Raw genomic sequence first — 26,399 nt, forward strand, 5'->3', positions numbered from 1 at the left:
AGCTATATATGTAAAAAGCTCCTTTGTTCAGTCCAGAGGAAGCATAGTAGGGTGACAGGGGAAGACATCTTTAAAAAACTATAAAAACTTGGAAAGTTCGTTTCTGTGCACGTTTTGTAGCGGGGCCAACTAAAATATGTCACAAAAAAGTATTGTGGCGCAATAATAAAAGCTGCGAAAGTTGCTTGATTTTCAAAGCCAATATTATTGTGCTGCATATTTCAAGAGCACATTCTGTATGAGAAATACTTGGACACGTCGTGCGTTCCGAAAACTATTGTTTCAGGTGTTAAAGTTATCATGTTGTATGGGCTCAATCACGGCCATTTCCATAAATTTCTGAGCGCGAGGGAAGCAGCGTTCGTAGATGTTGCGCATCACACGGCAGTGCGATTTCTGAGCTGCTGAAAATAGTTTTCTTGTTTCTTTACTCTTAGGTAAGAAAAAGAGTTCTTTGCACAGAAGGATCCGCCCTAACTACTACTGTGGACTACCTTGAAACAGTCACAAGTGGCTGTAAAATTGCCTTTTTTTGCTTTGATTTCACCGAGCAGAAGAATAAGCTTCGTGTGGAGCTGCAAGCAGAAGCCCGTTCACAGGGTGATGCATTCATGTCTAAGTCCTTGACACGTACAAGGGAGAAAATATTTTAGAGTAAAACCACAGCTCTTGAGAAGTAGTCGCAGAATGGAAAATGGGAGCATTTCCGCGGCTGTTGCAGATATTATTATCGTGAATCAATAAAACCGCAGACACCGACCAAACAAGTACTAAAAACGAATAAATCTTTAAGACATTTCGGCTTCGCTACGGAAGCCTTGTTCACAATCAAGATTGTGCACAAGGATTCCGTAGGGAAGTCGAAACGTCTTAAAGATTTATTCATTCTTACTACTTCTTTTGATCGGTGTCTGTCGTTTTATTGCTTCATGTTTCATCAGAACTCACTCAATCAGACGGGCTTCCGTCGAACCTTCAACATGATATTGTCGTATGTCCACGTATGTCCTTCTATATTTGAGATCAGATTCGTTGGTGATCTGCAAGCACAATTATGTGAGTTACTATCTCATCTTGATAGCAGGAAGGAGGAACTGAAAATGTTAAAAATGCATTAAGCTAGAATCTGGGTGAAATGCCAGTTTCCGTTTATTTAGAAATAACTTAACTGCAGAGAAATGATATCGAAAGACCAAGGAAAAAGAAGAAAGTCTAATAATTACTTATAAATTATTTATCTCTTAACAGTTCCCAACCTAAAGCAATTTTGCCGTGCACGCTGGTCAATCTTTGGCATTACCTACCTTGTAAGGAACCATATACCAGAATAAAAAATGTGAAGTTGAGATAAATAGCTCATTTCTCTGACGAACACTTGAGTAGCCTGCCTATTTTTGGCTGCACAGGCTAGTCGCCACATTTAATTTAAATATTAAAGTCCAAGCATCTTGTCTAGCCTCCTTCCTGCGTCTGCGCAATGGGACGCAAGTTAGATGCATTCAAATGCGATACATTTTCATATCTGGAAGTACTGGTCATTGCGTTCTCGCTGCTCACCTCTCAAATGATGTCGAAATCTTGCGTGTGTGTATGCACACAATAGAGCTTAATGTTGCAGAATTAGGAAGTTAGGGATGCCTCACACCAATGGGGCGCTTTCCTTCATTCTCACCAACGAAATTACGTCCATGCTGCCTTCATCCGAACGACTGACAGCAACATGTAGCATACAGCAGAATATATTTTTCAGCAGTCCTGGGGTTTCACGTGTTTTACACAATTCTCTATATCAGAGGTTAATTTAATTGTACATGACATATCAAAAACTAGGGCTACCAAAATTACGCTTCTGAAAGCAATACAGCACCCTTGTTTGTGTATCTATAGCAGACTGCACTTTTTGCGCAGGGTGTACACCGTGTTGTTTATGACAATACACGCTTGAATGTCCTTGGATGTCTAGGATGTGCCTAGGATGTGTTTCCACTCCAAACCACTAAAATATATTACATTAATTTGAAAATGCCAAAGCTTGAGTAATGTGACGTTTGTGAGCACTTCTAGTCGCATTCTAGCGAAGCTCCAGTACTAGTCTTGTTCGTCGAAGCTGATAATAATGCTCCATGCACGCAGCTAATGAGCACTGTGGTTGCTCTGTTCATGTTAGATTCTCACTTCAAGCGTATGAATTGGGGCTATGCAAGTTAGGTCACATACACACTATGAAAACGGAGCACAATAGTGAGAGGAATGTTTAATGTGATGATTTGGCTTCATGTACTGTTTTTTTTTTTTGACGCCGAAGCACGTTAAAGTATGAACATAATAGGGACTCGCACGCATTTTCTCGCGCTCGCCTACTCTGCACTGCTTTTTTGTATGTAAGTTGATAGTGGTCGTTACAGAATCTTTATTAAAAAATAATGGCGGCATGTCATGTCAGTCCCTGTTGGGGGTGACTCCTTCGACCCAAGTGACGAAGCTCGGTGGCTGTCCTAAGGCCTCCCAGGTAAGTTTACAAGGGACTGGCAAGAGCGTTTTCTGGGAAGGCGAACCCCCATAGCCCCAGATGATCTGGTCTTGTGTTGACAATTCGTTCAGGTTACAATTTTGACATAGCGGTTTAAATTCACCATTGGTGATAATCGCCAGTCTATGTGGGCTGAGAAAAGAGTCTGTCTGAAGCTTGCGAAGGACGGTGGCCTGCGCTATGATAAGGTCCCGATGAGGCGCCGGATTAGTGCGCCTCATTTCTTTATACAAGTTAGTGATTTCGTTATATGTGGTCACCGCCGCACCCGGAGAATCAGAGTCGGAGTGGTGCACCTCCCGGCTTGTTAACCCTCGGGCAATGCGGTGCGCTTCCTCCTTCCCAGGATTTCCAGAGTGGGTGGGGACTCATACTAGATTGAAAAGTTTGTCCGTTTGATAGAAAGTATGGTAATAATTGTTTAGGATTTGCTACGTCACTCTGTTAACAGTGCCTTTACTGTAATTTAAGATCGCGCTTTTTGAATCGCCAATGATTGTATGAACGAAGCCATTCGTGATGGCTAGAGCAATCGCAGTCTTGTCCATCTCAAAGGCGGAGAAGGCCGCGACTGTAGCCGCGCTTAAAATGCGGCAGCTCTCGGTCACTACGCTCACAACGTATTTTCGGTTACCCTGCGTCGGCCGCATCCACATAGGCAACAGAGTGGTCGTCCTTATACTTATCCCACAACTGCTTTGCTCTGGCCGTACGACGACTGTCATGCCTTCCTGGGAGCATGATTTTAGGAATAGGCTTAATGATCAGTTGTCGTCTTGCTATTTGTGGCAAGGGATTCATCCCACCGACTCGATTATGGGATTTAGGCGCAGCTTGTCGAGAATGTACCTGCCGGCCAGTGCACCAGACAGACGGAAAATCTGCGCCATTTCGTACGCCTCGGTCAGGTATTCTATAGTGTTATGTATTCCTAATTTCAATAGTTGGTCCGAATTGATGTACTTGAGTAGGCCCATGCTGTTCTGTATGCTAGGCGGATTAAGGCGTTTTGTCTCCATACGCTCGACTGAGGTGGCAGTAAGGGAGGGAGTACACTATGCGACTGATCAGAAAGCCCCCAATCAGCCGACATAGGTCCCCCTCCTTCATGCCTGTGTGCCTTGATGCTATTATTCTTATTAATTCACACATTTGTCGGATAGTGGATTGCAGCCCGGCAATAGCCTGCGCGTTGCGGGTGTTGCGCTGTATGAGCCTTCCCGGCACCCGAATGCTCAGCACAGGCGGGACTGGGCCAGATTCCATTCGAACCCCTTTTGTGGAGACCTCCTGTTGGCTGTCTGTTTTGTCTGTTCTGTTTCTGATTATTAGTAGTTCAGATTTCCGGGCAGAACATGGTAGCCCGTTTAGTTTAACATAGTCTTGGATGTGTCCACATCCGTTTGCAGTGCCTCTGAAATTTCGCCATCTGTCCCAGTGTTTGTGTAGATTGTTATGTCGTCTGCATATATTGAATGGCTAAAGTGGAGTATAGCTCTTAGGAGGGGTGGCAATTTTCTTATGTTAATGTTAAAAAGAGAATGGGAGAGAACTGCTCCTTGCGGGGTTCCTCGTGCTCTTAAGGTGAAGCGCTCGCTCTTGAGGTCGCCCAGATGACTTTCTGCAGTTCTCTCCGTGAGGAAGTTTGAGGTATATTCAAAACTGCGCTTTCCCACGTTCATCAGGTTCAGATTTGCTAAGATTTAACGATGCGTAACAACGTCAAAGGCCTTGCTTATGTCTCGCGCTAGTATGGTCCGTGGGGCTCTGATAGGGCCTGGCTGCAGGATGTTGTGTTGCAATTGCCACATTATGTCCTATGTGGACAGAGTGGGTATAAAACCCACCATAGTGTGAGGGAATAGCCCCTCCGTCTCAGCGTAGTCGTTAAGCCTTGGGAGTATAACATGCTCCATGACTTTTCCTAAGCAAGACGTCAAGAAAATTGGTCATACGTTTCCTACGTTTAGCTTTTCGCCCGGTTTGGATATAAAAATGACTTTTGCATTTTTCCAGCTGGGAGGGATGGTGCCAGTTTTCCCATGAGTCTTGAAGAACACTAATTTATATGATTGAATGGTCATCTAGGTTTCTGAGCATCTTATTTGTGACCCAGTCTTCACTGGCCGCAGCTGTGTTTCTTATGCTGTTAAGAACAGCTCGAACTTCAGCCTTCTCAATGTCTTTATCGAGAGCTTCAGTTTCTTGCTTTGTGTAGGTATTTGAGATAGGGAAGTCGTTCTCAACGTTGAAGTAGCGATTTTTTCTCTTTAATGCGTAGGTCATCATACCTGGAGAAGGATAGAATACATCCTTTGCATGTTTTTACGCGACGCAGGCTTGGTTTGATTAGGGTCGATTAAGTGCCTAAGCAGAAACCATGTGTTTTTATTGCCCAGCAGTCCGTTTATTCGATCGCAAAGCTGATGCCAGTATTTCTGGCTTAGGAACTGGGAGTGCTGCTCAATTTCCCTTTCTAATTGTAGGAGCTTTTTGTTAATGTTTTTGTTATGCTTTTGTGACGACAATCGGTTTCGTACGCTCTTCTGTGCTACCCAAAAGTGAACTAGTCTCGAGTCTGGAGTGGCACCCTTCATCTTCCATTTCCGTCTCTGCGGTTTCATCGTAGGCATCTTGGAGTATGGTGTCGACCCGTTCATCGAGCTCTTTGAGGTTAGTGATGGGTGCGGGAGGTCGATGATCGCGAGCGTAACGACAAGCGTCCCACCTGGTATGCAGGATAGTAAGTTTACGTTTCCTGTAGCCCTTTAGAAATGCCGCGATAGTTAGAATGTTGGGATCACTTTCAAAGTTATTTTCAGTACAGTCCCGTGCGGTTTTTTGCTATGTTTCTCACGAAGGCTACGTCGGGGGACGTATATCGACTCACATTGTTGCCAATGCGCGTGGGGCGCTCCGGGTCGTCTATAAGGGTGAAACCATAGGCTTATGCTGTTTTCCACATATTGTTGCCTTTATTTTCACCATTTGGGTAGCCCCAAGCTGAATGCCGGGCGTTAAAATCGCCTAACACTATGAGTGGTGCCTTATCGGCGTGCTTATAGGCTTTGATAATCAATTTCGATGCGGTTGAACTTTTCTCTTTAGGGGGAACTATACAAATTTTTTTATTTTATTTTTTTTAAAATAAAAAAATTTTAAGGCAGTTTGTCGTGTGCATATCATGGCCACGCACGCTTATATCGCCTTCCGTTTCTCTACAACGGTTGCGCTTTAAAACCACGACGCGGCAAGTTTGTTTCAGAGACTATCCTTTCCTTCCCACTTCTCCGCCCTTAAACTGGCTCTCTCAACTACTACACGCAGAGACAAAGCAACAGCGCGCGCATTAGATCCCATAGATGAGATGAACATTTACAATTATTATTAGGGTTATAATTATATACGAGTGCTGATTGCCGTGCTATCGTTTGCTAACGAAACTTTCCCTCAAGTCTAAATATTTTAAGGCAGTTTGTCGTGTGCGTATCATGGCCACGCACGCTTATATCGCCTTCCGTTTCTCTACCACGGTTGCGCTTTAAAACCACGACGCTGCAAGTTTGCTTCAGAGACTATCCTTTCCTTCCCACTTCTCCGCCCTTAAACTGGCTCTCTCAACTACTACACGCAGAGACAAAGCAACAGCGCGCGCATTAGATCCCATAGATGAGATGAATATTTACAATTATTATTAGGGTTATAATTATATTCGAGTGCTGATTGCCGTGCTATCGTTTGCTAACGAAGCTTTCCCTCAAGTCTAAATATTTTAAGGCAGTTTGTCGTGTGCGTATCATGGCCACGCACGCTTATATCGCCTTCCGTTTCTCTACCACGGGATGCGCTTTAAAACCACGGCGCTGTAATTTTGCTTCAGAGACTTTCCTTCCCTCCCTTCTTCTCCACCCTTAAACTGGCTCTCTTAACTACTACACACAGAACAAAGCAACAGCGCGCGCATTAGATCCCATAGATGAGATGAATATTTACAATTAGTATTAGGGTTATAATTATATTCGAGTGCTGATTGGTGTGCTATCGTTTGTTACCGAAGCTTTCCCTCAAGTCTAAATATTTTAAGGCAGTTGTCGTGTGCGTATCATGGCTACGCACGCTTATATCGCATTCCGTTTCTCTACCACGGGTGCGCTTTAAAACCACGGCGCTGCAGTTTTTGCTTTTCTTTTCTTTCTTCTTCTCCGCCCTTAAACTGGCTCTCTTAACTATACTACACGCAGAGACAAAGCAACAGCGCGCGCATGCGATCCCATAGATGAGATGAATATATATATATATATACATATAGAAAACTATCAGTCATAGCTCTCGTAGTATAGCCCTTTGGGCCGTTTCCTTCTTTTTTTTTCGAAAGTAGTCCTATTAGGGTTATTATAATTACACGAAAGTATTTCGCCCTCATCAGCAGCAGTCCTTGGTATAGTTATTCTGGCGGCTAGCTTCCCACGCTATGCGTGCCGCCATCGCACCTGGTTAAGCTTTTCCTAGACGCTAGAGTTATGCTTTGTCCGCGCAACCTTGAGCGATCGGAAAGCGCGTTTCCCCCTCTTGGCCGGCGGAGAAGGGATGCTTCGTTCCGGCCGCGAAGCTCTCCACATCTCTGTAAGGTGCCTTGGGGTGGTCCCGTGCTGAAGATGCCCTCTCGGTGAGCGCATATTTCCCCCTCATCTTTTAAGAGGTTCAATACATACAACCATTTGTCTCGCAAACCAGATTTTTTTCATGGGAATTTTCCACGTCTCAGTAATTTCTCTCGTCGTATTCGAGTGCTGATTGCCGTGTTATAGTTTGTTTACGAAGCTTTCCCTCAAGTCTAAATATCTTAAGGCAGTTTTCCTAGCCTCTAAAGCCGCTGGAGTTCGCTCTTCTCCTCGAGCGGCCATTTTTCCTAGAAAGTATGCCTTCCAACCGACTATCGCGGACAACATGAGTCTCTTTCGAAGTAAGTGTGAGGCTTGGAGCAGGAGCTGTGGCGCTTGAAAGTAGCCTGGGGCCTGACGAACCAACCGACTGAGCTATCTTTCCGGGCAACATCGAAGGGTCACGAGTTCAAATCACCTATTATGTTCCTTTTTTTTTTTTCGCCCCATTTCTTTTTTTTTTTCTTTCATTTAATGCCTTGTCCTTTATTTTATCACTGTACGGGAACCCTCCTAAAAAAAAAAAAAAAAAAGAACGATATATATCTTCAAATATGTATGGCCTCACACTCACATGTGCAGGTCATAAATACCAGGTTCTGTAGCCGAGTGCCATCCATGCGGTATAACCGAGCTCAGATTGGTCCACCTTGACTGACCAAATAGGGCACCACTGTAGGTTAAATGAGGCGTACAACTCCTGCGGGACCCGCCGTGGTTGCTCAGTGGTTATGGTGTTAGACTGCTGAGCACGAGGTCGCGGGATCGGACCCCGACCACGGCGGCCGCATTTCGATGGGGGCGAAATGCGAAAACACCCGTGTACTTAGAATTAGGTGCACGTTAAAGAACCCCAGGTGGTCGAAATTTTCGGAGTCCTCCACTACGGCGTGCATAATCAGAAAGTGGTTTTGTCACGTACAACCCCATAAATTAAATTTTAATTTAACTCCTACGGGGACGGTAGAGTATCCGTCTCCAGTGCAAGAGGACCGTGATTCAAATCACGGTGCCGCGCTATTCTCCACCAAAAAAAAAAAAAAAAAAGAAGAAAAAAAAAACCGTGTGTTGAGAAAATTGCACAAACAGGCCTGGAGTGCGGCCTGATCCCGGTGACCAGAACCGGTAACGCACTCTCTCACCAGAGCAGGATTGGCCACCCTGGTGCAGTACTTGGCCACAACCTCCTATATGAATACAACAATCGAACCCCGGCCCTCAGTCCCCAGCAGCCGCGAAGCAACTGACCACGGCGGCGGTCAGATCTGTGACGCTGCAGAGGGTGCTAAGAATACCTGGCTCCGGACAGGCCGCCATTGGAATCTGAACCTGGTAACGTTTAACGTTAGAACGCTATCTAGTGAGGCGAGTCTAGCAGTGTTATTGGAGGAATTAGAGGGTAGTAAATGGGATATAATAGGGCTCAGTGAGGTTAGGAGGACAAAAGAAGCATATACAGTGCTAAAAAGCGGGCATGTACTGTGTTACCGGGGCTTAGCGGAGAGACGAGAACTAGGAGTCGGATTCCTGATTAATAAGGAAATAGCTGGTAACATACAGGAATTCTATAGCATTAACGAGAGGGTGGCATGTCTTGTTGTGAAACTTAATAAGAGGTACAAAATGAAGGTTGTACAGGTCTACGCTCCTACATCTAGTCATGATGACCAGGAAGTCGAAAGCTTTTATGAAGACGTAGAATCGGCGATGAGTAAAGTCAAAACAAAATACACTATACTGATGGGCGACTTCAATGCCAGGGTAGGCAAGAAGCAGGCTGGAGACAAGTCAGTGGGGGAATATGGCATAGGCTCTAGGAATAGCAGAGGAGAATTATTAGTAGAGTTTGCAGAACAGAATAATATGCGGATAATGAATACCTTTTTCCGCAAGCGGGTTAGCCGAAAGTGGACGTGGAGGAGCCCAAATGGTGAGACTAGAAATGAAATCGACTTCATACTCTGCGCGAACCCTGGCATCATTCAAGATGTAGACGTGCTCGGCAAGGTACGCTGCAGTGACCACAGGATGGTAAGAACTCGAATTAGCCTAGACTTGAGGAGGGAACGAAAGAAACTGGTACACAAGAAGCCAATCAATGAGTTAGCGGTAAGAGGGAAACTAGAGGAATTCCGGATCAAACTACAGAACAGGTATTCGGCTTTAACTCAGGAAGAGGACCTTAGTGTTGAAGCAATGAACGACAACCTCATGGGCATCATTAAGGAGTGCGCAATAGAAGTCGGTGGTAACGCCGTTAGACAGGAAACCAGTAAGCTATCGCAGGAGACGAAAGATCTGATCAGGAAACGCCAATGTATGAAAGCCTATAATCCTACAGCTAGAATAGAACTGGCAGAACTTTCTAAGTTAATCAACAAGCGTAAGACAGCGGACATCAGGAACTATAATATGGATAGAATTGAACAGGCTCTCAGGAACGGAGGAAGCCTAAAAACAGTGAAGAAGAAACTAGGAATAGGCAAGAACCAGATGTGTGCGTTAAGAGACAAAGCCGGCAATATCGTTACTAATATGGATGAGATAGTTCAAGTGGCTGAGGAGTTCTATAGAGATTTATACAGTACCAGTGGCACCCACGACGATAGTGGAAGAGAGAATAGCCTAGAGGAATTCGAAATCTCACAGGTAACGCCAGAAGAAGTAAAGAAAGCCTTAGGAGCTATGCAAAGGGGGAAGGCAGCTGGGGAGGATCAGGTAACAGCAGATTTGTTGAAGGATGGTGGTCAGATTGTTCTAGAGAAACTGGCCACCCTGTATACGCAATGCCTCATAACCTCGAGCGTACCGGAATCTTGGAAGAACGCAAACATAATCCTAATCCATAAGAAAGGGGACGCCAAAGACTTGAAAAATTATAGACCGATCAGCTTACTGTCCGTTGCCTACAAAGTATTTACTAAGGTAATCGCAAATAGAATCAGGAACACCTTAGACTTCTGTCAACCAAAGGACCAGGCAGGATTCCGTAAAGGCTACTCAACAATAGACCATATTCACACTATCAATCAAGTGATAGAGAAATGTGCAGAATATAACCAACCCTTATATATAGCTTTCATTGATTACGAGAAAGCGTTTGATTCAGTCGAAACCTCAGCAGTCATGGAGGCATTACGGAATCAGGGTGTAGATGAGCCATATGTAAAAATACTGGAAGATATCTATAGCGGCTCCACAGCCACCGTAGTCCTCCACAAAGAAAGCAACAAAATCCCTATAAAGAAAGGCGTCAGACAGGGAGATACGATATCTCCAATGCTATTCACAGCATGTTTACAGGAGGTATTCAGAGGCCTGGAGTGGGAAGAATTGGGGATAAAAGTTGATGGAGAATACCTTAGCAACTTGCGATTCGCTGATGATATTGCCTTGCTTAGTAACTCAGGAGACCAATTGCAATGCATGCTCACTGACCTGGAGAGGCAAAGCGGAAGGGTGGGTCTGAAAATTAATCTGCAGAAAACTAAAGTACTGTTTAACAGTCTCGGAAGAGAACAGCAGTTTACGATAGGTAGCGAAACACTGGAAGTGGTAAGGGAATACATCTACTTAGGGCAGGTAGTGACCACGGATCCGGATCATGAGACTGAAATAACCAGAAGAATAAGAATGGGTTGGGGTGCGTTTGGCAGGCATTCTCAAATCATGAACAGTAGGTTGCCACTATCCCTCAAAAGGAAAGTGTACAACAGCTGTGTGTTACCAGTACTCACATATGGGGCAGAAACCTGGAGGCTTACGAAAAGGGTTCTGCTGAAATTGAGGACGACGCAACGAGCTATGGAAAGAAGAATGATGGGTGTAACGCTAAGGGATAAGAAAAGAGCAGATTGGGTGAGGCAACAAACGCGGGTAAACGACATCTTAGTTGAAATCAAGAAAAAGAAATGGGCATGGGCCGGACATGTGATGAGGAGGGAAGATAACCGATGGTCACTAAGAGCTACGGACTGGATTCCAAGGGCAGGGAAGCGTAGCAGGGGGCGGCAGAAAGTTAGGTGGGCAGATGACATTAAGACGTTTGCAGGGGCAACATGGCCACAATTAGTACATGACCGGGGTAGTTGGAGAAGTATGGGAGAGGCCTTTGCCCTGCAGTGGGCGTAACTAGGCTGATGATGATGATGATACAAATTTAGAACGAAATGTCATTAATCGGCCCGTTTATTAGGTACAATTTCAATGAATGTGTACGCCACCTCCTTACATTCTAAGTCTATTTGAATGGCTGTCAGATTTCTATGCACACCATAAGCACCGCGGCCGTCGAGCGGCTGCATCGAAGAATTTCTGTGTAGGTTGCATAGCCTGTTAATTTGGCTGTAATACCGATCTCTCGGAGTGCCAACATGTCGGGTTTTTCTTGCGCATATTGAATTGTGACTTATAGGGCTCGATGTTTTTGTCTGAACCCTCTGCAGTTCCCTTGCCATATAATTATAGGTGCTCTAGCCATCGTGAACGTTTATGAGGATCCAGCCGCGCCGAGCCTACGCTGTGCGATCTGATTGGTCCCCATGCCGGGCGTCGAGTATCTGCCTTCGACGTCGAAGCTTCAGATGAATCATTGTCTCTCGACAGGTGCGATGGACTTGAGGACGGCTTACGTGCCATTTCTAGGCCTGCATGGGGGGCAAGTGCCTGCACTGTCATGCTTAGCACAAAAATGTTTGAAGTTTGTTGCTTAATCTTATCGGTTTCACGGATCATGGCATTCAGAAATGGCTCGATTGCGGTTTGCAGTTGAGGTATGCTCGCATCTACCCCTTCCGATTTACCTTTCTTATCATTCCGCATATAGGCTGGAGCCGCAAGCACAGAGCAATGACATGAGCAATCCTGCAAGTGCGTGGCTAGGCCCTCTTGCGCGGTGTCTCAATACGGCTGTCGATAACCAAGAAACACGTGTTGAGAAATGACGAACTACGTCAAATGAGCGCACGTGTGATATTGGCGCAAGCTTGTTTTAGCAGCGTAAATGTGCATGCGGAGCGTTTCAGTGCGTCAGCTTGTCGTACAGCAACTGACAGCTTGGGCGCGCCGCGGCGAAATGTGCAGGAGTAACGTGCACCGGCGTCATAATCGCTCTTCCATATTCTTTTCTCGCTTGGTAAAACCTGCTCTCTTTGCCAAGCGTTTGAACTTTTCAGTGAATGAGTTTCCATAATAACGCCTCCAATGGCTCGCTCAAAGTAACAAGTCAAACTCGGCACGAATTATAACATAATTTTTTGAATATCGTGCAGTCTTCGCAGAAATATTCACTTTTCCAATCCACGAGGTGTTATTTTATTTCATTTTGAAAATATATTTCAATGCCTAATATGCTCAAAGTGTGTCAACAAGTCAAAGCGCGTTCTTTTAAAAGAACAATGCCTTCGCATTAGGAATAATCACGGTCGAAGGATCAACTGGAGTTTTTCGAATAACTTTTCGTTCAGTGAGCACATTTTTTAATTATGCTGACGTGGCGCTAACTTGCCCAGAAATACTTTTTAGGGGTAAAAGAGCCGAGAATTGGAGTGGTTACTGTACTTATTGTGCTTAAGTCATGAAGCAAAGAGATGTCAGTTACATGACCCCGTTAAATACTAACAGCAGTACCCGGACCGGAATAGCGTGTGCATTAGCGAAAACAACCTACGTTATTGCCGGGGTTGCCACGGATCCCTTTCTTCGCTTATAGCAGCCAACAGTAGCACGAATACATTACAAAAGAAAAAGCGCGAATGCAGTAGATAGGCTAGGAATTATGCTACCAAGCGATCACTTTCATTTTACCGCGCCTATACACCAAGATGGCCGATGTCACTTTGCGGCAAGTTGAAAGGCTGCGACTGACATTTCGGATATCGCTTATAATATTGTACTTTTACTACAGATTTACGTTTTAGTACTAGGTTTTTCTAGGGACAAATCGGTGCAGTGAAAGGTGCTTACACGGTTGCCGAACGTTAAAGTCTTGCGATAGCGTACAGGCTGAAGATATTTGAAAGCAACTTGGGCGGCGCCTCGTTAGTGGTTCAGAGAGACCTGGTCACAGACACTTGGGGCTGCAGTGCTTGCATAAGTCGGCTGGTCGCCTTGCTCAGCGGGTGGTGAGGGTGCAGCTCTGAATCTGTAATTGAGCGCCTTTTCCAAGGGCCGTTGCCCGAGTCTTCCGATATAAGACATTTCATCTGGCTGCGGCAATCAACCTCCACTGTATGCGCGGCTTAACACCTGCATGGCCTCTAATGGCGACTTGTCGAGTACCTAGGTGAACTTAGTCGAGCTCAAGAAGAAACTGTGGTAAGCCGGGCTCTTTTGTGAGTAAGGCGTCCTATTTCGGCAGATTTGTCATGCTGAACAAGCTGTTACTCCTTTGCGTATTCAGGCGCTGATATCTCTCCTATTTCCACTGTACCCTTGCTGATCATAGTTCCACCAGCAGGACTTTAGAACTGGTTCTGTCAAACTGCTATATTTCGTAGCGCTGATTGTCAAACTTGTAGCGAATCTTTTTACCGTCTTTATTGAAAGGTGTGACAGGCACATCCTTAACGAGCTACGCGAGTACCGTTCGCTAAGCTGGGAAGTTCTCGCTCACCTTACGCTTCAGTTACGGTAAGTATGGGCTGTAAGCGCTGCCACGTAATGCATTGACTTAGGCACGTAATGAGTGGACAAATAAAGTGGCCAGTGCCAAATTTCCTAAACTCGCGGAAAATACCCTGTCATGTAATGCAACGAGTGGAAAAGTGTGTCCTCGGTAGAAGGTATCACCCTTCTGTGGCGTGGCATTTCATATTTATTTGAAGTACACAATTGCAGCTTCAAGCGAAGGAATAGATGCACGTCTTTTACATTCGAAGTGCTTGTATGCAGGAGTGCCTACGATTGTATGTCCGATGTAGCTTTTAAACTCAATCTGCATGGGAAACGGCTAAATTTGGCGGGAATCTCTTTTATGAAAGCGGAATTTCATGGAACTCAGAATTTGCGTCGAGTTTCCAAGAGCAAGACGTGCCAGCCAGTTGCGCCTGGATTCGCTCGCGTTTGGGCAGTTGAAAATGCTCACATTTCATGTTAGCGTTATGTGTCGGGGATCGATAGACACTTTGAGTTGTCTATTCGTTTTAGGTACAACGACAAGACCACTCATCGAATCTGGCGGTTCTTGAAGGCGTCGCATAATCCCCCCTACAACTAGGCGGTCCAGTTTCATCCGCAATGGGTCTCTCAGTGCAATAGGCACGCGTCTCGCTGGCGGCACTACGGACTGCGCTCCGTCACGTAATGTGATCTTGTACGGTCGCTTTACTCATCCAAGTCCTTCAAAAATCCGGGAATTCCGTTACGACTGCTGCCTTTAGCGATGAATCTGTAGAAACATGCGTTGTTCACAAGTGTGAAGGCCGACGAAGAATTTGACCAGTTCCTTGTATTCTTTCCACATAGTGCTCAATGTTACGTTACCCATGTGTTCAATGGCGCTACCACTGTAAACTCTCAGGATTGCGTTGCTAAGCTAAGGCATACGCAGGTTTCGCTGGACCCTCATAGACGTTCACGATGGCTAGAGCACCTATAATTATATGGCAAGGGAACTGCAGAGGGTTCAGACAAAAACATCGAGCCCAATAATTCACAATTCAAGATGCGGAAGAAAAACCCGACATGTTGGCACTCCGAGAGATTGGTATTACAGCCCAATTAACAGGCTATGCAACCTACACAGAAATTCTTCGATGCAGCCGCTCTACGGCCGTGGTGCTTATGGTGCATAGAAATCTGACAGCCATTGAAATTGACTTGGAATCTAAGGAGGTGGCGTACAGATTCATTGTAATTGTGCCTAATAAACGGGCCGATCAATGACTTTTCGTTCTAAATTTGTATAGTCCCCCTAAAGAGAAAAGTTCATCCACATCGAAATTGATTATCAAAGCCTATAAGCACGCCGATAAGGCACCACTTATAGTGTTAGGCGATTTTAACGCCCGGCATTCAGCTTGGGGCTACCCAAATGGTGAAAATAAAGGCAACAATATCTGGAAAACAGCACAAGCCTATGGTTTCACCCTTATAGACGACCCGGAGCGCCCCACGCGCATTGGCAACAATGTGAGTCGATATACGTCCCCCGACGTAGCCTTCGTGAGAAACATCGCAAAAAACCGTACGGGACTGTACTGAAATGAACTTGGAAAGTGATCCCAACATTCTAACTATCGCGGCATTTCTAAAGGGCTACAGGAAACGTAAACTTACTATCCTGCATACTAGGTGGGGCGCTTGTCGTTACGCTCGCGATCATCGAACTCCCGCACCCATCGCTAACCTAAAAGAGCTCGATGAATGGGTCGATACCATACTCCAAGATGCCTACCATGAAGCCATAGAGACGGGAATGGTAGATGACGGCCAATTTCTACACTGCCAATTTTCTACGTTTCTTCGAACACTTCATCCAGTTTCTTGGCTACCTCTTCCGCTTCGACACATGCGAAGCCTTTGCGCCAACGATAGATCTTGCTCCGGGAGCATTCGCGGACGCACTTTGCGGATGGTGGTGCCGTAGACAATCTGGTCCAGGAGGAGTGAATACGTTAAATGGGAGAACTGGCATGATTGGATCTTTAGCTTCAAGTCACGCAAGAGCTGCTCGAACGGTTCGCCTTCCTCGTGAACGCGCACGCGGAATACGTAGCGTCCGTGGGTTTCGTTCTTTTTTGGCACACAGTAATCGTGAAACTTTTGACCATTGCGTCATACGTAGCTTTCGACGTGTCTTAGAATGCGTGATATACGACGTGATCATTCTCACCAGCCGCACAAAGAAGCAGTTCTATCTTTTTCTCTACTGTGAATCAATGCTTTTTCTATAGAAATACCTAAGCACTCTACCAGCCAAATTTACTTTCTTCCTTTATTGTGAGCTTCCCTCACTTCAAAACTTGTCCAACCCATTTCACCCTGCACAGCTTCATTTGTAGTCTTCCCGTGAGCGCACAATGCGACGTGTCCCACTGACCTTTGGTTGCCATCGAGTCCTGATTGTGCCCCTGATTTCGTGCAAACAACCGCATTTCCAAAAGTAAGTCCTGAAACCATGGCACCTTTCTACATACCCCGGAGCACCTCGTACCTATTCTATCCCCGTAGCGCTCTGTGCTTCATTATGGCTTCATTTCTCTTCCCCTTTATTGTTTTTTCCTGTGTTTCTATACATATATTGCCTTCATTTATCCATATACCAAGATACTTATTTTCTTTTACCCGAGCTTTTTTCCTGGCCCTGTATTGCCACTGTCTCTTCACTGTTTTTATTGAATACCATAACACGTGAGTTTCTAATGCTAAATTTCAAACCTAAATTCTCGCCTTCCTGTTGTTAAAAGGCGCAGCAGCGCCCCTGACGGGGATCAGTGATTTTTACACGATAGCGTTAAGGCTGACGTTCAGCGGAAAAGGCGGCGGCGCCCACGGCGTGTCGAGAAACTCACGTCATAGTCACGTGGTGGAGCAGATGCCGAAACGAGACGTTCAATTGAAGGATCGGCAGCCGTTTGTGCGATGGCGCTAGTAAGGGCGGGCGCTTTTGGGAATGGCCTGCCTAGGTGGCAACGTGCAAGTTATTTCAGCCCGCTGCACGTGTTTCGATCCACCCGCGGTGGGGCGCCCTTCAGAGAACCAGCGAGGATAGCGCTAACCAACCGTGAACTTCCTTGGGAGAACTGCGGACTACGGCAGCTCCGGAATTTAGAGGCGCCGGCTGGGTTCGGGCGTGACCACCTGGCTACGGGGACGCAGGACAATGGACACCACGACGACTGCGCTGCAAAGGTCGTCTGCCTGCGGAGGGGGCACTGAAACCTGTGTGTGCGTCTGTGTGTTTGTAAAACGTCCCGCAGAGGGGCGGCCTGTTTACGATGCCGTCGAACGTTTTGCCTCACCTAGGGATCTAGGGAACACGAAGTGGATAAAACCAGCTGTTGTCAGCGGCTAGTGTGTGCTCGTCGTCGGGCTCTGTGCTCGTCAATGTACTCGTGAGCTGTGCGCTCGTTTTCTGTATGCGTCGTCTTGCGTGCTCCATTTGGGAGTCACGCTAGACTGTGTAAATGTATCCCATGTTTAAAATGTAAATACTGTAAATAAATCCTGCTCGCCTGGTCCTATCGCCCCAAGTTCCTCCGATCGTCCTACAAGCCCGACACCAAATGCTACAGCGCGCAAGCGAAAATCTGGGAGCTTTTGTTCCTTGAATATATGACTCTGCTTAGGCACTACGGCGGAGGTTTCTTAGCGCGTATTGTAGGCGTTTGTCCCTATAGGCGTGCCGTCATTGCGGAGTGGGGTCGAGTATGTTTACGCTCGGACGCTGGCTGTCGGCGTGGTAAAATAGGTGAAGCAGCGGGCACTGACGCCCGATTTGGCGACCGCTGTGTCGGACGGAGCGTCTCGCCCCTGCGGCCCCCGTGCTAAGTCAGTCGTGGCGGATCATAGCTTTCTCGCGCCTTACGACGATGTACCTTGGAAATAACATCACAGATGTTTCTGCGGGAGCGACGGCAGTAGAGCCTGGGCCGCATATATTAAAAACCTAGAAGGCATAGCGCCTTAGCAACCGTGGTTGAACGCAAGTGGCTGAAAGGCCGCCGGTGATGACTGACTCAGCACCAGCGCCGCAGGCGCGAGAAAGTCTGTCCGACGTACCTTCAGAGGCATTGTTCTGACTGGTGTTGCAGAAGTCGCGGGGCACGGTAGGGCTAAAGTTAGCGTGTTTTTTACTAATTGCAACAGCGTGGCATTTTTTCGCGTTATTGGCGGCGCCTCCAGCACACCAAAGCCGCAACGGGGACACCAAAGCTAGGAACCCGGACTGGTCCGTGGGTTGGAGCTCGCCGAGGCCTGCGCGTGCCAGGGATGTACAAGGTTGGCTTTCCACTATCGCAGACAACCATTTTTTTATATTCGAACACCACCTGGCACGCTTCGGCCTCTGCGGCCCCAACCCACGGGCCGCCCTGCTTCCAGCTTAGGTCCCCCCGCTACCCCAAGGGTGCCTTGGACATCCTGCGCCGGAGAGCACTTGAGCAACCTCAGGTGCTCTGCTGAGGTTTCCGTTTGCCGGTTGCGTGTAGACAGAGTGATATATTCAAGGAGCAAAAGCCCCCCCATTCTCTCTCTCTCTCGCGCCTGCTCTTACTCGCGCATGCGCATGAACGGCTGGCGATCCCTCAAATGAGCGTCTCGTGACGCCGAAATGCGTGCGCGGGAAGCTGCGGCGAAACGCCAGAAGCGAAGCCTCGCATCGCAAACCACGGATTTGTATCGAGACCGACAGGAGCTCAATAGCGAACGCCAGGCGCATTTGGCGCGACAAGCGGAGGATAAGTGACTGAGGTGTCAAGAAGACCCTACAAGCATGCAGCGTTGTATGCGTAAACTGCACAGTGCAACAGCTTCCACACCACAATACAACAACACCGAACCTGTGATGTGATAACCGTTATAAAAGAATGAATGTGAACAAACAAAATTGACTGTGTAAGAATAAAGAGTTAAAGACCACTGAAGGGAACAAAGCTATCGCGTCATACCCTTAAAGGCGCAGCTTTAGTGACCCCCTGTCTCTTTCTTTCGCTACATTCGAGATGTCCCTACCAGCCGCCGGTCGCGCCACTAGACCGCGTTCTAGTTTGCTGCACCCAAATCGTATAGTTTCATATTTAGTTTCAGTTTCATGATTACTAGAGGGAACTCTGGCGCTAGTGTCTACGGGAGTGGCAAGGGGTGTGATTCAGCCAACATAGGAGTCATGGTTAATATATAGATTTGCCTGATCGTCGCCGTCCTGACTTCAAACGGATTCGTGACTTTGTAAACACGTCATTTTAAATAAAGTACCATGTTATCAATAAAATGAATGGACGCCATTAATACTATCCGACGGCAGGTTTCGAATGCAAGACGTCTGCTACATAAGCCCGATATTGAAACCGTTATGCGACGGACGCCTTTTTTTTTTTCTTCATTGCATTAGGCTACGGACGCATGCGTTCACAAGTGTCCCTTACGAATTTTTCGCTGGCAAACGAGCGGGTCGAGAAACATGGCGTATTTCGATGTGGCGACCTCGACACGCTGAACCCCTGCAATTAGTAGCAATTAATGTTTTCCGTAGGGTGACCTGCATTTATACAAGTATACAGAATGCCCCAGCTAATTTTCGCCAGAGTTTAAATATATGCGAATGCCACGTAGGTGGACAGAACCAAGGTAATGTTCTCTCCCGTCGCTTGGAGATACTCAAATTGTTTCTTTTTTCATACCGCCTAATACGATAATTATTATTGCTTATTTATTCAACTTCTCACATATAATAATTACATGAAAAGTGTCAATGAGAAAATTGCACAGCGACATGAAAGACTCCCGATACAGCTTTCTGTCGTTAATACGTGCGACATAAATGTGTTTTTCCAAAGAAGTCCGCGAATACACGCAAAGTGCCTCGAGCGGCCAGTCGCGCGGCAATTCGCTCGCACAATGTCGCTCGCACACTCGAGATTGATTGAGCCGCGCTCGCCGGCTAACCCCCACACGCTTTAAGTCGCGCTCACACTCACAGCATACGGCGCGCGGCGACGATTTTATTGCTCTTGGACTTTTTACGGAACCTCACGGCGACGGCGACGGCATAAATGCTCCGTAAAAACTTTGTTTATGGCAACTTAGCGCCGCTAAATAGATACGTGCGGCTTTTTGCGATGAGTGTACAAGCGTGCACAATCGCCTCTCATTATGTCGACCCAGTTAAAATAGGCGCGCCTTACGCACCGGTGCGGCTTATATACAATTCGTTTCTTCGAAGCTGGTAAACGGGGGTGGCGGGTGGGGGAAGGGCTTGGACTTGTACAAAAGGGGCGTCTTGCATGCACTCCAGAAAATACGGTACATGAAGTGAAGTGTTCTTTTTAGAAGAACGAAAAATGGACTTTACTCTTTCTTGTCGTCTCAGCGACAAACAGAAAAAAAAAGAAAACGAAAAATGGAAGCAGGCATTTTCTCTAGGGATAGATTAAAGCACGAATTATGTTTCGCACGCATCTCCGTTCGCATCTTGTATATGTGCGCGTACAAGTACGCGTCCGCGCGCGGTTCGCGTCTTAGCATCCTCCGATCCTGGCGTGGCTCATTCCAAAGTGCTGGGACCCAGGGCGGTGGATGGGCCGACGGAGACGGTAGTGGGTGCCGTGCTCTTCCTGCTGCGCGAGGTGTTCGAAGGTATCGCAATGTTTCGGCCAGCCATCTCCTCCTGGTAGCGCAACCGTGTCTCGGCGTCGGCTGGACCGTAGTCCTCCTCAGGCTCCAGCGCCGCGTAGATGTCCTGAGAGGGATGGTCAACATAAGCTGTGGAACGGCACGCACGTACACCCGTGAGCAAAAGTATACGGACCAGGCACTGCGCGATAAAACTAATTTTCTGCTCTGTCTGTGAATGCAGCGTCAAATTAAAGACTGCAGTCCGAACTTGGCATTACGAATTTTCTAGTGCACTCGTCGGTTTCAGTTTATGCATGTTAATTACGAAGAAATTATCCTTTTCCGGCGACCCTGTGGTCCGTTAGCTTTTACTCACGGGTGTACATCGGAAACAGCTGCTGCCGTGGTTACGGAGTTCTGCTGCTGTGCAAGCAGGTGGTGAATCACATGCAACTGCCACGTTGCTGCTGTGCAACAATGTAGCGTCCCTAAGTCCCACTGTGCAGTGTTTGTGACGTTACAATTTACATTTTTTAGGCTGACCTAAGTAGGCGAGACGTCTATCGAATATTTTGCCGGGATGTTGCGTTATTATGATAAACGATGCGTCATTGAGGGCCGCAGAGCTGTGTGGCAGGGTAATCTTAAACATTGGCATGCGCACTCTTGGTCCCCTAACCTCTGATAGGTGATTTATATTGGCCACACTGCGCTTGGCGGCTTTGACGTCAGTATGCGAGCAGCAGCGTTCTTGCTGACTGTAAACAAAATTTGTTCCACTCCTTATTGCCAAGGGCGTTTGCGTACAACTTATCAGTAATGTTCAAGTGGTTTAATGAAAACGATTTCGATAATTAGAGGTGCGTTCCAAAATTTCTATGCTCTCTGAAGTGAGGTGTAAAGTGTGGGTTTTGACTTGACGGGAGCTCTTGGGAACGAATTATTAGGCTGAGAAAAACATCAACAGAACATACGCGCCTGTCCATTCTTGTGACTTCATTTTCTTGTATTCGCTGTTAATTTGCTCTATTGTGCTATTATTTAGTTATGCTGTCCACCTGATTATCCAAGTTTTGCTCTATGTTTTTGTGATGCAGATTTAATTATTGTATTCGGCGTATTTTACGCACACAAGTGCTGCAGCACAAATCCAGTTTATGTGCTTGCTGGCGTGACAATTTCGTACACAGTATGTATAGCACATATATTTGTGTACGCCTTGCTTCACACTTTACACAAACCAAGAGCAGTCATACTGGGGTTGAAGTTGTGTTTCCTGAAAAGGGGGAGTGGAGGAGGGCGGACACACTGTCACGCTTCTGTAATTTTATTACCTTTCGGCCATCCTACAGAAACCTGTATTAGCCTTCTCCGATTTTCTAAAATGAAAGTAGCATATGATGCCTGTCACTCTCACTCGCAAGATAAGTTGGCTGGAATTAAAAAAAAAAAGTTGCGCAGACCACATCGACGCTTTCGACTTATGCGAATCGTCGAACGGTTCTAGAAAGCTGCTCATTTTGTTAAAAGAATGATGCGCATCTAAGTGCTTATATTCGTGGCAGAGGGGATATTTGGGCAGCATTTGTTGCTGCGTGGCGTTCTTCTGTGGAGAACCCAGCCGTTCACCGCGCAAGCTGCAGCGGTAGTAGAGGAGGCTATAAGGCCGATTCGTCATGCGTGTGTGTTGCCATCCTCCTCCCCAGCCGCCGAAGGGGAACAAGGCGGGAAAGAGGAGGAGGGCTCTCCTGTCCGTGCGCTCCACCACATCATCTAAACACACAGACGCCTCAAAGGTCTCGAGCGAAAGCACCTCAAGGGGCAACTGCGTCCTGCAACTAACTCAGCTGCGCGACAGCGCGTGACCTTAGCGTTGGCGGTGAAAGTCCGACTACCACCGGCTACGAAAATGGGCGACAAGGATAAAGAAAGCTATTCGGTTTCGTATTCGCTGGTGTAGAGGTACACGGCAGAGTTGAGGGAGTGGCAATTCCGGAGTTGGGAATGATTGAAGAATCATTCCACATTTACACACGCCTGGAATGGGATGGGAATGGAATGATGCGGCCAGTCGTGCAGATAGAATGGGATTCCTGGATGATGAGATTTCGGAATGGTGTCGGGATGGAATGGGCACATCATCTTCGAGCGCTAAATGTTGCTTTTAAGCGAGGATCCAAAAGAGGTAAACTTGCCAATTTATTACGCTTCTCATTTTTTTTTACTCGATAGCGGCTGTTTCAGTATCTAGCTTCAGATGACTGCTTCTGCAGCGGTAATTACAAACAATACGGTATTTTACACATTCTACACTTCAGAGGACACGAAAGCCTTTCTGCTTTACAAGGTGGAAGCGCATTTAAACAAAGCAACATTTAGTCGTCAAGAATGAATGACCCGCCGTGGTGACGTAGGGGCTGTGACGGTGCCCTGCTATGCCCGAGGGCGCAGGATCGAATCTCGGCCGATGCAGCCACATTTCGATGGGGGCGAAAGGCTAAGACACCCGTGCACAGTGCATCGGTTGCTTGTTAAAAAGCCCCAGGTGGTCAAAATTGTGGCAGAGCTCCCGATACGTCGTACCTGATAATGATATCGCGGTTTTGACATGTAAGATTCCTGATTAATTAAATTATTTAAAATATTTCGATTTAGCAAGAGCATGCTGTTACACAAGGATGGAGGCCAGAAATGATATTTCCAAATGTTTCACCCTGCGTGAGTTCACGGCATGGAGGAAGGAAAAAAAACTGAGGAGAGGCCCTACTCACTCCGCGCGCTAGGAGGAGACTCTGGAGGATGTCACGTGGTATTTCTTGCTGTAGCGGCCATGTTGTGGGAGCACAATGCCGGTTTTGTTGCGGTGGTGCCTGCTTATGCGCGTGCTGCGCCGTAGGTCTAGTACCGTTGCAAAAGCGTCGTGTGTGCAGGATCGTGTTAGTTTCCGTGTTTTGTTCCGCTGTGCTGTATAAGACCGTGCTCACCCGGCTGATGTTGTGGCCAGGTGGGATTGGAAGAAATAAAAAGCTTGAAATGAGCCCGTATGCAGCGCCGTACACTAAGCACCACGCCGCGGACGAAGGATGATCTGCAAATTTATTTGCTGTCTTCGATGGATTCATGCTAACGTGTGAACACAGAATGAAACCTCTGTGCTTCAGAATATGTATACGATAAACGTCTTGCAGGTCAGGGACAACTGCGCAGCGTTCCCGCTTTTGATAGCGGACGATGCATGTGTGGCTCGTAAAACAGCCATGTTGAAGGGTGGGAAAGAAGCGGCTGCTGTGAGTAAAAAAAAGCAAGAATCCTTCTTACCGCATATACCTGCATGCTCGAGAGGGCGCAGGGAAATGAAGGTTGGCGGATGCGGTGCAACAGTGAACAAGGCTCGACAGAAGAACGTACGCCTGCACGTATTCGCATAGGCCCGGTGAACGCGCTAGCCGCACGCATACACGCTTACTGTTCGGCACCGCAGAACATTGTTTCTGTGAAGCTTCAATTACTATGAGAAAAATATACCACAGGCCGCGGTCGGTGTATTTAAACGCGTGACGACGTTATCCTTTGCCGGACTGTTCGTCGGTGCGCTGTGGCTCTTCGCACCTCCGCTGTGCAGGCGCGGTCGCCCGAAATTTGTTCAGTAAAGTAAAACCATTCCTGAAGCAACGACCAGCATACGTGTTTGTTGTCATAAACTGCAAGTGGGATACCCATAGGTCGATGTGTCGTGACGTGTGTTGCCGGTCATCGCTTGTGCATTCTTGCGGAGCAGTGAGAATTCACAGATTTATTTTAAGAAAAGCCGGCAAGTGTAGCGGGGGACCGGCCACACAGCCTAACTTGCGAAGTTAATCGTAAACTCATTTCAACGCTACAGCCCAATAATCGGACGAAATGACTTGGACGACGGTACCGTGATTGTATACAACGCGACTGGATTCCTTTGGTCGGGTCACTACGGTGCGCGCGGGTTCGCGCAGCCCGGTGGGGTTGCGCGTTGGACGCGAGAACTCTAAACAAGCGAGGAGAATCTGCCTCTACAAGATGGCGGAGTAACGCCAGCTTCCAGCGTCACCGAACGTCACAGAGTGACGTCGTCAGGGCCCTTCCATAGTTCTTCCTTCCTCCATGGTTCACGGTGATTTCCAACGCGTGCCATGTTTGTTTCGCACACTGCTGACTACCCTGAAGCGCGATAACCAGTGATTAATGGATGTGCTGAAAAAAAAAAAAACAAAGTACACGTTAATGCAGCAGTAAATGTGAAACAAGCAAGGTTGCCGCGCAAAACATCAATACGTTTCGCTGTTATGTCACTCATCGAGTCATCAAAAGATTTTTGGAAATGGAAAATTTTACTTAGAAAGCAATCCTTGGTATCGCAGCAAGAGATATGATCGTGAACAGCTTAACACGTGTGCAGTGAAAGAGACGCTAACTTCACTGGTCAAGAGCGGGTAGCTATACTCTAGTGTTTGGGAAAAAAAAACAAAAAAAAAACAAGGCAACTCGACATCCTAGGCCAGGGTCATGCCCGGCTTAATCAGAGATTGAAGAAAAAACATCGTCAAACCAACGAGGCATACTTTCACTTATGAAAGCCTCTGTCATTACAGAACACGTCCTTTATTGTTATGGTTTTGAAGGAGCCTAGGGGGTGCTGAGCCTTTGCTCTATCTCTTGGGACTCCCCCCCCCCCCCCCCTATGTAAGGACTTGGCACAGCTTTGGAAAAGAGGAGCTCACGACAGGCTGTCACTGCAAATGAATATGTTTGGGAGATATTTTGATCGTATGAACTGAATAGATTGCCCAACCACGTCATAGATTCGTAACTTCTAATTCACACAGCTAAGATGTGTTTATTGATTTTATCCAACAAGTAGACAATAAAAGTTCAGGTGCAATCAAAACACTTCACGGAAGAGTGAAGCGCTCATCTCAAACAGTAAACGCTTCAAGAAAAAGTAAAGTATTGACTTCGTCCACTTGTTAGACAAAGAATGTTCCTAAAGTATGGGCACTGGATTGACCCGGCATGTGCTCTACATTTCGAATGCTCGCGCAATGCTTCTTTCGGGGCTAACGCTAAACATTCCAGCGCACATAGGCAGTCAGACATTTGCCGAAAGCAAACTTGAGAACAATGTTTTTTAAAGAAGAGTAAATATTAGAGAATACAGGCAACAATAGCATGCAGAGATCGCAGGCCATAAAACTTGTTCTTGTGTGAGAAAACGTTCCGTAACAATATTTTAAAATTTTCTAAGACTTCAATGCTATGTTTTTATTACTATAGGCATGCCAGCGCTAGTAGTAAACAATTCTAAAGTTTTCTTTTATTGTAATTAGAGCAATGAAATTGATCGGCATAGCCACTGAAGCAGCGGGAACGGTCCAACTCTCAGCATTCTGAGGAGTTAAAATGAATGAAATTTCAAGGGCACTCCACTCTCCGGAATGGAGTGAGAATGGAAAGGAGGTTGCCCCTACGCAGCCCCAGTACACAGCGGCAGGTACAGTTTCCACTAGAGAACTTGCTTTGTCATCGGCTCCACACAACGTGTCGAGCTTTTGCCCTCGAATGCGTCGAAAACGAGTGGCTGTCAGCTCGGCCCCAGGTTCCTCAGAGCAGGCGATGCAGAACACTGAGTGAAAGATGTACGCATCTAAGTGTGGCACTCACATTGTTGTTCTCTGAGAATATGCGTAGTATCTGCGTCGTAACCGCGAAAATACAGCTGAGGATGATGGCCAGTGTCACTAGGCCACTCCATTGAGGGTAAGGGTAGCGGAACAGCTCGGTCCTCTCTGACGTCACCGTGCCCAGGGACACGATCTGCATACAACATGAAAGAACAGGCAGCACCCCAAGGAGCCTTAGATGGAACAGCCCCCGTCATTTCTTTCCTTCCTTCCTTCCTTCCT

At 46.8% G+C, this 26,399-nt stretch overlaps 1 protein-coding gene across 4 annotated transcripts in view; it reads right to left on the minus strand.

Annotated features, from left to right (window-relative positions):
- Positions 1–26,399, minus strand: part of LOC126537746 (creatine transporter-like) — a 113,313-nt gene that overhangs the window by 14,031 nt on the left and 72,883 nt on the right. For 2 of the 4 annotated variants that reach the window (XM_055074516.2, XM_055074515.1), the window contains exons 6-7: positions 26,158–26,310; positions 19,859–20,590 (exon numbers count right to left, since the gene is read on the minus strand). The exons of the other annotated variants lie outside the window; for them this stretch is intronic. In XM_055074516.2, the coding sequence (XP_054930491.1) occupies positions 20,396–20,590; positions 26,158–26,310 (348 nt within the window). In that variant the 3' untranslated portion in view covers positions 19,859–20,395. Of the gene's footprint in view, positions 1–19,858; positions 20,591–26,157; positions 26,311–26,399 lie in introns of those variants that run through there. 4 annotated transcript variants of the gene reach the window in all.

Source organism: Dermacentor andersoni, chromosome 4, assembly GCF_023375885.2.
Source record: "Dermacentor andersoni chromosome 4, qqDerAnde1_hic_scaffold, whole genome shotgun sequence".
NCBI lineage: Eukaryota > Metazoa > Arthropoda > Arachnida > Ixodida > Ixodidae > Dermacentor > Dermacentor andersoni.